The following is a 12,972-nucleotide window of genomic DNA, read 5'->3' as shown; positions in this document are numbered from 1 at the left end:
CGCTTGCGACCACATCTGTTCTTCCTTCTTTGAGAAACATCAACCAATGCACCAGCTGGAGTGTCTTTTGCTTGTTTCCAAATTCGCTGGACAATTCTAATATGCATAAAATGCAAATTCGCTACTTCTTTAACAGTCATTCTACCTAATTTCCCTCTAACACTCCTTTCAAGCAAAGCATTATATACTGCCCATCTATGACGATTAGTGTAGTTCTTCTTACTTGTAGAGCTACCAATTGCATTAGGTCCTATTTCAAATCATTTTAGTTTTTATCAGTAGACATATGCATCATCAAAACACAATACTAGTGATATTGCTAAGTTTACAAAATACTAAGTCTATGTTCTAGGTTAAGATACATACCTTGATCGCCATGGAATTCATTTTGACTATCTCCGTTATCATTTTGACCTGCTATACATTGACATTGAGGAACCACAGATCAACAACTGTATTTAAAATTGTAATCGCTTACAAAAAAAAAACATTAGCGACATCAAAACAGTAGTCTATTTAACTAAACAACACATCGAGTTTAAGAGCATAAATACCTTGTTCTCCAACAAAGGGGTTTTCGATATCATGGTCTTCATTTGTTCCTGTCCAACAAATGAAGTGATCATAGAATATGAAAATACAATGTGACATCATGAATCCTAAAATAAAGAATAAGACAAGAACTACATAATTACCTGTGTCTCCGTCGAAGGGATATTGTGTTTCTTCATACAGCTGATGAACATCTAACTCTAATATTTCAGAGTTATTATCTTCTGCTGGATTCACATTTAGATCAAGTATAATTGTACTTTCAGAAGACTCTAGAACGGTGACATCTACATCCAATGGATCGAGATTTGCTTCCTCAGCCACAAAAACAGAGGCACCTTCGTCTCTCAAACCTCCATTTTTAAAATCTTGATATTCACTAATTCCTGGAATGATATTCAAATCAAAAGAGTGGCTTTCATTGTTAGTAGGTGAAAGGTTTAAATCAAATGTAGCCATGGAAGATGATCAGAAAATGTTCTTGTTAATGGTGTATATAATGCACGAGTAAAAGTTTTGAATTTTTATATTTGCCTCCATCTGAATTGGTTATTTTGTTCCCTCCAATTACACTTAGTCAAAAACGTGATTAATCCGTTGACTATGAGGAATACTAAGAGGTCGTTAGTATTGAAATTAAATTTTTAAAACCAATAAAAATCTGTTTTGTAAAGAACAACGACGACTAGTAAATGAGAATCGTAAAAGTTTTGTTCAAAACTTTCTCAGTTCCAATTATATAGACCAATTTTGTCCCTAACCTTTTAACGGCAAAGGTTTCATGAAGTCATAACCTAGAGCAACACTACATGGTATGAAAAGAAGCACAAGTATTCTATAACCAACTAAAATTCATGCAGCAAGCCTTATTCCGATATCAAAACCCAAACCTATTTTATTCCGAAGGTCGTTTCCCATTAAAAGCCAAGTAATCTGCAGAACAAGAGTTATCTAATCTAGGGTAACACTGCCATAGACAGGATTGAAATGGCGTAGCATAAATGTTGTTGTGATGGGACATAATGTTGTAAGAGGATTTTCTTTTGGTTTTACTTACTTCTTGTATGACTAGAGGATCGTCGGAGAATCGTTGTGCAAGTTTGATTAGCTTGTCTCGACCTCGCTTCTCAACTATGGTACTCTTGTTAGAGTCACTTCCTGCCAACTAGAGATTCAAATATACATTTAGACAAACAATTCTCACCCGTCAAACAATGCTAATTTACATTAGTGTCCATAGGCTTTGGAAAAGCTTAGAACTCAATAACATGCATTCGTAACTCTTTTTCTATTGGAAGAACATGAACATACGCCGCTGTATTATAATGGTACGGTAAAAGCTAGAACCCTGAAATTTGAAGCAGGAGAATGAATAATTGAAAGGCATCCAAAATTAAAGAGGCAACTTGCAGAACAGTTACGAAGCTACACACCTTTGACAACAGGGAACATAACGTCTTAGCAGCAGTTTTGTTGCCTTGTTCACCGCTATCATCTATGCATCGAAGAAGCGTGTCTATTCCACCAGTTTCAGCAATCGATTTACATATTTCATCCTAGTTACAGCAAAAAAAAAAAAAAAAAAAAAACAGGACGCAAGATTAGGAATTTGCAGTGACCTAAGCAATAGTGTTATGACACAAAGACTTCTAGTAGGATACTTACATTTACAGCAATTTATTTTAATGCAATACTAGCTGTCACCAATGCTATCAGATCCAATCCCTGCCTGCAATGCTTCGGTGAGGGCTCTTGCGATCCATAATTTGGCAAATGTCCGTGCATAACCATAAACCTAAAACAAATGAAAGCAAGAAAGAGATGGTCTAAATAAAAAAAACACACCAAGACATTGTAATCTCCTTATAAGCGCGATTCAAAATCAAACTTCCAAAAAAAAAATCAAAAAGAGTCAATCATGGAAGCAGCTCGAGAGAACTCACGAGAATGCCATTATCCGTCGGCGGAGGAGGAGCAATATCGATGGAGGAAGAAGAAGACATCTTAATCCTGAAACTGAACCATACAGGAAGAGAGAAGAATCTATTAGAAACTGGGTCAGAGCATGAGCAAGTAACGGAGATTGTAAATCGGAGCTCGAAAAAGTGAAAACTGAGAAATCGACCTCGTGAATTGACGGGAAGGCGGAAGAGATATGCCGGAGAAGAGAGGAAGAGGTGTGAGATGAGTGAAGCACTTCATTTCTCTTGGTCTCTCTATATAAACCCACTTTCAAGAATTTTTTCTGGGTTTGGATTTCTATTTCCTATCATTGTGATGACATGCATCTGCAGAATTTCAAAGAAGAAGCTAATCTAAGAGAAGCAAATTTGGTTTCGGGGAAGAGATAATGAATTAAGTGGTTTTTTAAAAAATAAGGTAAATGAAGTTTTTTAAAATACAATCGTAAATTGTTGTTTTTATGAGGCTAATGTAGTCTTTGTATAATTTTTCTTAGTAAACGTGCATAGCTCAAAAACGACAAGTAAAAAAAACCGGAGGGAGTATATATAGAGGAATGAGGCGGTGGCAATTGAAGGCGGTGAAAGTGTGGATAATAATCCATATTTCATAACACTCCCCCTTAATTATCCATCACCATTATTATTCTGTCATCTCTTCTTTATCGATATAATCTAGCTCTTGAATCAATAGTCTCTTCTTCGGATTGATGATTCTTGACTTCTACGTCATTGGAATTGTAATACTTTCTTCCGATGTCTTGGATATCTGTTGCGTATTCTTTGATGCTTTGTTAAAACTTTGTCATAGAAAAACCCAAAATGACAAAAAAAAAACTATGGCTAAGAAAAAAAATACATCAACGCATTTCATAATACTTCTTCCGGAAGTGTATTTCTTTAGATGTTTATCTTTTTGCGTTTTTCTTTGCTGCCTCGTTAAAAACCTCGTCATGGAAAACCCCATTGGGATAAAAACCATGATAAGAGAAAAAGAGTGCAGCCACGCATGTTATCATAGTTCTCCCCCTGGAAGCATCATCTTCAGGATATGCATTCCATTTATATACACCATCTTTTTGAGATCTTTACAAATAGAGCCTTTGTGAACAAACTCGTATGATTGTCATTCTCGGGTCATTGGACGTCTGGTCTACAGTTTGAGTTGGTCATGCTCTCTTGTTTCAAAATTTTCTTTTGATTAATATAAATTTACCAAATAAATTTTCAGATGCTTCGGGCATTCTTGATCCTTCTAGGATTTTTATCAATATATTACTGAATGTGATTATATCCATGACCGAGGAACATCAATTTTCGGTCTTTGAGAAAAACTTTTGTGCCACAAACAAAATTTTATATCTTGTGACTTTGTTTTATCATTGCTTCCAAACAAAGACCCATTTGGTCTCGAAGGATATTACATCTTCAGGTATAATGACCATAAGTCCAAAGATATTTTCTTTTGTTGATTCTTCTGAAATATTTTCATTTTATTCTTTAATTTTCTTTCTCTTCAGAAGAATTTTAGATTCCATTAGCCTCCCCCTTTTTTAACTGAACCTTACATTCATTTACTTTACTCCGATAAAATTTTGTTCTTCAGGAACATTAATATTCGTGGAGCACATCCAAGTTTTATGAACTTCAACTTCGAAATATTTTGTAGGGAGGATTAAATAGCACTTTCTTTAGAAATGCTTAAATCTGAGTTTTTCTATCTGTTAGATCCTACTAGGATCTTTCAAGATAAGATGTTTAATTGGGATACCTGCAAAACAAAATAAACATAGTTTTCCTAAAAAACATCATATGTTAGGACTAAATCAATGATCACTTTCTTTGATCTATCTATTGGTTAATCTTAACTAAAACTATTAAACCCCATGCAACATATACTCATCAAATAGAGTTCCCGGGAACATAATTATGATATCATTAATCCTTCAAGGATTCTTTCCTTCGCAATTCAAGTCGCTCATTTTCTGCCAGACTTGATATTACTTTTAATGTTTGGACTGCTGGTCCAAAAATTTCTCATTTTTCAAATTTTATTAGATTTCTTTATATATATGAAAGAACCACAAATATTGTCCTGAAGAAATATTTGTAAAAGTTCCCGAAGAAGTGCATAAAGAAAAATGTCTAGAAGACATATTTAAATGTTTCAGAAGAACTACATAATTTTCATCCAGAAGATGATTGTTTTAATTATAATTTTTGAAATACATAATATGAAAAATCAAAAAATGAGAAAGTGAGAGAGAGTATGAAAAATACATAATATAATTTTCATCCAACTAAACCCGGTATCTCTACCCTCCCTCCTGAAACTTTACTTCTCAATTCCTTTAAACGTTTCATAGCTTCTATTCCCTCAACTTCATTTATACATGTATTATCGAATTGTTATTTACAGTTATAGTTTCGATCGATTTGTTCGATTCCTAGATTTTAGTTTTGGGTTTCAAAAAGAATACTCTGGTCAATTTCCTTTCGCATAAACTTCTCAGTTTACTAAGCGATTCATAGTTTTTGTTACCTTCTACACTGCATTAGATCGGTAATCTCGAATTGCTATTTACAGTGCATGTTTTCAATCTTTTTGTCCAATTTCTAATTTTGTATGTTTGAGAGTTTGGTAAATTCACGTTGAACATGTCTATCTACTAAGGCTTTTCAATCTTTTTTTCCAGTTCTGAGTGTCTATAATTCATGTGTTGTGTCCATGCATACCTGTCCACATCATAATAATTACAAACGAGTATTCTAGAATACATGGCCAGGTACATAGACTCAATTATTCTTTGATGGAATATTGGGTCAAGTACATATACACAATTATTCTTTGATGGAATAACATCTCATACAATTCTAATCAGCCCTTCTATTTGCCTTTGACATATCTTGCACACTTTTATTACCAATTATGCATCACCTGATGGTGAAAGTTTACATAGCAACCATATATTGCATTCCATAGTAGAAATCCAATTTACATAAATCATAACAGAGAAAAATTGTTAATGTTTGCACTCACCAAAGTACTGGTTCTTCGAACACAAATTCAATGATAACATACACAAATTCAATAATATTGTTTACCATAATCTCCTCCCCATTAAATGTCATCCATTTTGCTGAATCCATTTCCATTATTCTCTGTCCAATGGAACCATGTCTCACCAAGACAGGATTAGATAGTAACCACATTATTGCTTTATAGAATAAAACACAAATTTACCAAAATAATAACATTGATAATCTCTCAATGTTTGCTCAATACATCCAATGTACTGGTTCTTCGCATATGTTATCACTTATTTTATTTCATCATTTCCCTAAGGAGTCTACGATCCTCAATATGTCGTCCCCTCATTTTGTACATACTAAATTTTGACTCACTACCACTATGAATTCTATGTATCTTATATATAAAATACCGTCTATTTAAAGACATCCATTTTTACCACTATGAATTCCATGTATCTTATATATAAAGTACCATTTATTTACAGAAATAACAATATTATTAACACAACAATACACAACTAAATTCAAACACATACCAAACATACGTAAAAACAACTTACCATTGTAGTTAGACTTCTCACTCTTTCAGCAAGATCAATGAAAAACTGGTTGTCAATCACCAATTTTTTTTGTAATTTCATGCTTCTTATTCAATGTATTTAGATATAGCGATTAATAACATTCTAGAAAATTTAATACACAATTACTTGAATTAAATCATATATTTCCGGATTTCTTTTCAGTAATTCCAGGAACATTGTGAAATATTGTTCTTCAACATTTGGGAGTAAATAGTGTGGCTTCAATACAGAGTTGCTCTATATATAGCTTAACATGTCATTCTCTTCGCAAGTTAGATCCAACTGTAAAATTAAGGGGTTAGAGCGTGTTTGAGCGAATCTAATTGCTTCTATAAATTAAAAACTGTAACATAGTTGCTAATTCATTTCTTACCTGACTTTTACCCTCGCAAACATCAACATCCTGCGTATCAGAGTAAACGACAATTGATGTATCCAATGCCGGGTCCTATCAATATTAAACCATTGTAGAAATTATAAAAACATCTAAGTAGGAATCACAACATTTTTACAAAAAAAAGTCAAAAAAAAATTATTATGCATCCACGAATAATCACCTTCTCTATCACACACCCCATCGCTGGTGCACCATCATGCGCATTACTAACGACATACTCAGAATCTAAATAAAGCATGAAATTATAAATATAAGAGTTGATTACACTCGAGAATCCTGTTGATAAGTGATATCTCCTGACAACGTACCTTATCAACAGACACTTCAGTTGAAACGTGAATCAATGGAGTATCCGATTTACACATGACATAGGCATCTACTGAAATCATTTTAAACTAATTATTCCAAAACAACTAAAACATACAATATATCATTATATGTTCCCAAGTGTTAAAACAGACAGTTGAACTACCTTAATGGGGTCAAATCGGAATGAATAATTACTCGAGTCGTCGGTTAGCATGGTTTCACTAGTCCCAGTTGCGAGTGTACGTACCTATTTTGACATTATGCATTATAAAAAGTTAGAATTTCTTTTCTAACATTATCACCCATCAAAACACCTCATGCAAATAATTTCAAGATGACCTTCCCAGAATACAAGGAATACAACGCTATTGCTCTTGCGTTTACCTCATTGACCTCCATCTTTTGCAGCATATCATTATCTGTGTATAGCCAAGTATCTAGGAAACCCATAACATGCTGTATTGCTGCATCGCTTTCAAGGCTGGCAAGATTCTAATTTCACATCACAAAAATGAATTAGAACCATTTTATTATACGTATATTCCTAAGTTAAATTCTTCAAAGCTATTGGTATATTACCGGATCCTCAACACGAGAATGATAACCTTCCTCATTGGATTTATGTACAACCTCACCAGTCTACATAAGTACTCATAATAGTTAAGTAATATCCATCTAGAAATAATAATTTTTTTTTTGGTACATGTGTACTCCGTTTACAGATTTTGGGTCCTGTACAAAATTTTCTTCCACCGCATTTCCTTTATTGGTTCTACCACTTTCCACACCAACGTTTTCACTTATCTGCATCCAAAGTAGGAACAATTATAAGGATACGCATTGGTCATACCTGTCTGAAATTATATATATATATATTAGTAACTATCGAAGTGTACAAACCTTTTTGCGAGGTTCCCCAGTTACCGTTTCTGCGTTGGGGATTAAATTATCATCCACATCATTCACACCTACCTTTTCCATGCACTGCATCCATAGTTAGGTAATAGCCGTCTGGAAATAACATATTTCTTATTTGGTACATGTGGATGCGTACAAACCTTAATGCAAGGAGATGGATTTACAGATTTCAGGTCGTGGACTAGATTTTCTTCCTCCTGGTTATGATTTCTCCTGAGGTGATCTGGTTTATCTCGGTTCCGGTTACTACCTCCCTCTCCATCAGTTTGCCTCGGCTGCACTTCAAGCTGTTCCATCCGCTGGTTCATCCGTTCTTTCAGTTCGGTCAGTTGGTTCACTCTAGCATCCATTTCTTTGGGATTGACCCACCGAATGTGATTACTGTCTCGGAAAGTGTAGTATAAAAATTGACCGTCAGATAGATCAGATGACATAAAAGGGGTACCTCGCAAAAGAAACAAACATGTTAGCAAATATTCCTTAGTGTTTTCTTTCTTGAATTCACTCACACTCTTAAGGTCTTCACAACACACAAGAGTTTCTCCTCGGTTCTAAATGAACTAAATCGTCCACTTGACTTAAGCCTTTAACCAAACAGCAAAATCAAGCAGATTGTAAGACTACAAGAGGATAGATAGGTAGAAAAGAATTTGATTCGTTTTTTTTTTAAACTTCTCTTTTTGTTTTTTTTTTACTTTTGGACTTTTTTTTTTCTGAGCAGATCACAAGAGATAGATGAGAAAAGATGGAATTTAGAAAACAAAGAAGGATAGTACCGAATTACTACAAGTGAGTGGCTCTGATACCACTTGATAAGATCTTCTCAAGATTTGTCACGCACTTGGTTCGGTGAGATTGACAAACTCCTTGGTTCCGATCGATTCAGCGAGAGAGACTCTAAGGCGTGGGAGAAACCCCGAAAATTCCTAGGCCCAATCCCGAGAGAATAGAAGAGAAACGAGGGAATGGAAACAAAGAAGGAAAAGTTCGCGATATTGGATGTTGGGGTGTGAGACAAGTCCCAAAATTCCCTAAGCCCCGAATATGACTACGAACACTCTCTCTCACTTTGTCGGCGAAGGCTACGTCAAGTAAGATGAGAATTACTTGATAAACTGAACGATCAAATGGATAACCACCAAGTATCGAAAAGTTCTAAGAAGAACAAAACAGAAAACTCAAAGAAAATTGATAGATAAAAATCTAATGAAAATCTGAGTACAAAGAAGCTTTTATATAGAGGCGTATAAGACCATCGGTCGTTCATAGAAAATGACAAAGAAATAAATAAAGTCCAAGAAAACATTTAAGAAGGGGTTGAAAAATGGTTAAGCTTCCTCGGATGACTCTTCGCATACTTAGCCGAGAAAACTCTTGAACTGCCAAACCATGTACCAAGCCGCAGACGAACCAAGGTCGTGAGATGGGTAATGCCTTAACCTCGTTAAAATCCCATCCGGTAAACCCAGTGGGACAAACCCGGATGTAAGGAAAAAGAGTATCAAAACAATACCCCCAACCAAGTTAGTTCGGACCTAAGTACATGAGAATGGTCATGGCCTTGTGGTTTGTTTCCGTTGTTGGGTTTGTTGCTTGGCTCCTAAGACAGGTAAGCACACGCTGGATCGATCTCGTAAGCATCCGGGTATGTGACCTGGTCATCAGCTCGGCTGTTACGATCAGGGCAGCGTCTGGGTTGCTCGTTGGTTCTTGTTCCTCGATCCACGGTACGCCGATATATCTGAACCCACAGTACGTCTGATATGTCCGATGGTTCTATGATTCTATCATCCCCCTCCTCTTGAAAAGGACGTGTCCCCAAGTCTGCTTCATCTGCGTGAAAAGGCATGATATCAGCTATATTGAAACTGCTAACTTACAGAATACTTTCTGTGTAGATCAATCTTATAAACGTTGTTGTTGATCCACTCCAAAACAGTGAATGGCCCGTCAACCCTTGGCATGAGTTTTTATTTTATTTCTTCTAGGAACCTCTCTTTCCTTCAGTAGAACCATACTTGATCGCCAGGCTCAAACACTTTCTTGTTTTTCCCATTGTTGGCATATTTCTGAAACTGCTCTGTTTTTCTCTCAATGTTTTGCCGTGCTTTCTCATGCATCTTTTTCATCAAGTCAGCTTTCTTCTTTCCGTCCATACTCACACGCTCAGACAAAGGTAAAGGGGTCAAATCCAAGTGTGTAAGTGGATTAAATCCATAAACTAACTGAAAAGGAGAATAAAGAGTAGTGGAATGAACAGCTCGATTATAAGCAAATTCAACATGAGGCAGATAATCCTCCCAACTTCTAAGGTTCTTTTTAATAACCGGTCGTAAAATAGCTGACAAAGTCTTATTGACTATTTCAGTTTGGCCATCGGTTTGGAGGTGGCAGGTCGTAGAGAAACACAACTTAGTTCCTATCTTGGCCCAAATGGTTTTCCAGAAATAACTAAGAAACTTAGTATCTTTGTAAGAAACAATGGTTCTAGGAACCTCATGCACGCGTACCACTTCCCTAAAGAATAGATCGGCTATGTTTGAGGCATCGTCTGTGTTATGGCATTGAACGAAGTGTGCCATTTTAGAGAATCGGTCCACTATGACAAAGATAGAATCCTTACCTCTGCGGGGCCGTGGCAACCCGAAGACAAAATCCATTGAGATGTCAGTCCATGGCTCGGTAGGGATGGGTAGCGGAGTGTACATACCTGATCCCTGGCTGCGGGCTTTAGCAAGTTTACACACGGTGCACCGGTGGCAGATTCTTTCTACATCCTTCTTGAGGTGCGACCAATGGACCACACTTAGTGTTTTCAAAACACCAAAGTGCCCCATCAGCCCTCTACCGTGAGCCTCCCTAACTATCAACTCACGCAAAGAAGAGTTAGGTATGCAAAGTTGGTTCTCATAGAATAAATAACCACCAGTCTGATAATATTTTCCATGAGGAAATTTAGAACAGGCGAGGAAAACTTCCTGGAAGTCCGGGTCAGTCACATATGCTTCTTTAATCATCTCCAACCCGAGCACCTTAAGCGTAGTGATTAATGTGTACCGTCGTGACAAGATGTTGGCCATAATATTTCTTTTCCTTGCTATACTGGATCGCATACGGAAAGGTCTCGATGAACCTAACCCATCTTGCATGCCGCTTATTCAGCTTTTGTTGCCCTTTGAGATGATTTGACGATTGATGATCACTATGTATCACAAACTCCTTAGGCCACAAATAGTGTTGCCACATCTGCAGGGCTCGGATAAAGGTGTAGAGTTTCTTGTTGTAGATAGGGTAATTTAAGGTAGCACCGCCAAGCTTCTCACGGAAATAAGCGATTGGTAACTTTTCTTGCATAAGTACGGAACCAATGCCCATACCGGATGTGTCACACTCGATTTCGAAGGTCTTAAGAAAATTGGGTAGGGACAAGAGAAGCGCATGGGTCAGTCGATACTTAAGCACCTGGAACACTTCCTCTTAGGCTCGTTCCCACCTGAACCCAACATCTTTCTTTATGACTTCAGTTAGCGGTGCTGCGATGGTATTGAAATCTCGGAATAGAACCCCGCTAAGTCGTGAAATCTGCGGACCTCTCCAACCGTCTTTGGAATTGGCCAATCCCGTATGGCTTTAATCTTTTCTTCGTCCACCTATATGTCCTGTGAACTCACAACAAACCCTAGAAAAAACATGTTCTCTGTGCAGAATGAACAGTTCTTAAAATTTCCGAACAAACCCTCCTTCCTAAGTATTTCTAGCACTTGTTTCAAGTGGCTCACATGTTCCTCTAGGCTTTTACTATAGATCAGGATGTCGTCAAAGTATACAACTACGAAAACACCAATGTAAGCCATATGAACATGATTCATTAACCGCATGCATGACCAGCCATTCATATAAACCATGCTTGGTTTTGAATGCGGTCTTCCATTCATCTCCCTTCTTCATTCGGATCTGATGGTATTCACTTTTTAAACCTAATTTTATAAACACACTAGAGCCGTGAAGTTCATCTAACATGTCATCTAAGCGCGGGATGGGATGGCGATATTTTACCGTGATGTTGTTTATTGCTCGGCAGTCCATGCAAATTTTCCGGGTCCCATCTTTTTTGGAACCAATAGAACAGGTACAGCACACGGGCTCATGCTTTCCCTAATGTAACCCTTCTCCATTAGGTCATCTACTTGGCGCTGTAGTTCCTTGGTCTCCACCGGGTTGGTTCGGTAAGCAGACCGATTTGGGAGAGACGCTCCGGGTATGAAGTCTATCTTGTGTTCAATTCCTCGGATTGGTGGTAGACCTCCTGAATTGTATTCTGGGAAAACATCAGTGTACTCCTGTAAAACCAAAGAAACATTGCTCGGGAGCTCCGGCTCAAGTTTAGTGGTGCTAACTAAAGCGGATTAAAACATAAGCAAAATTAAAGGCTGCTTAGTAAGCATAGCCTTTTTGATCTCACTCGGTCTCACGAAAAGAGTCTCTCTTCTCATGGGTTTATTGATTAAGGCCTTTTTTGGTGGTTCACTTGAACTCTCACTCTCATTTTTTGTAAGTGATGTGTTTGGGGGATCGCTCTGAGTGGATTTTCCTTTGCTGCTTTTCTCAAGTTGGATTCGGTCTAAGTAAACTTCGCGGGGTGATAAAGGAGCTAGGATGATTTTCCGGCCCTTGAGTTTGAATGAGTGCTTGTTAGTAAAGCAATCGTGGATCCCCTTATGGTTATACTGCCACGGTCTTCCCAACAGAATGTGTCCGGCCTCCATGGGTAAGACGTCGTACATGACTTCATCCTCATACCGCCCATTCTTAAAAGGCACCAAGACTTGTTTGCTGAATTTGAGTTGCCTCTTGTTGTTGAGCCATCTAAGGTTGTACGGGTGCAGGTGCTTATTGTCTTGATACCTAACTTTTCCACCATACTTTGGCTTGCAACATTCGTACAAGTTCCTCCATCTATGACCATGCTTCAGGTCTTTCCAATCACCAGGCATCGAGTGTGAAATAAATTCTCCTTTTGATCCTCTTCCCATACCGGTTTCTAAGACACTAGAACTCACTGGGCCACTAACAGTTCCCCTTCAGCCGCATACTCTTCGCCAGCTTCATCATTGTATAATGGCTCAGGGACTTCTTCTCCTTCGGAAACAATTTTGCTGGACTCAAGTAGATCATAGCCCTCTGGTTAGGACACTTGTTTGCATAGTGTCCCTTGCCCCTG

General features: G+C 37.3%; 1 protein-coding gene across 1 annotated transcript; it reads right to left on the bottom strand.

Annotated features, from left to right (window-relative positions):
* Positions 1–11,818: 11,818 nt before the first annotated feature.
* LOC112081975 lies at positions 11,819–12,745 on the bottom strand. The gene is made up of 2 exons (XM_024149050.1): positions 12,214–12,745; positions 11,819–12,147 (listed from the first exon to the last, which is right to left on the bottom strand). Exons 1-2 carry the CDS (start codon positions 12,743–12,745, stop codon positions 11,819–11,821), a joined length of 861 nt encoding a protein of 286 aa, XP_024004818.1.
* Between the last annotated feature and the right edge of the window lie 227 nt (positions 12,746–12,972).

The sequence above is a fragment of the Eutrema salsugineum genome, unplaced genomic scaffold (genome assembly GCF_000478725.1).
Source record: "Eutrema salsugineum unplaced genomic scaffold, Eutsalg1_0 scaffold_1, whole genome shotgun sequence".
NCBI classification, from domain to species: domain Eukaryota; kingdom Viridiplantae; phylum Streptophyta; class Magnoliopsida; order Brassicales; family Brassicaceae; genus Eutrema; species Eutrema salsugineum.
This window is presented reverse-complemented; position numbering and strand designations above follow the sequence as displayed.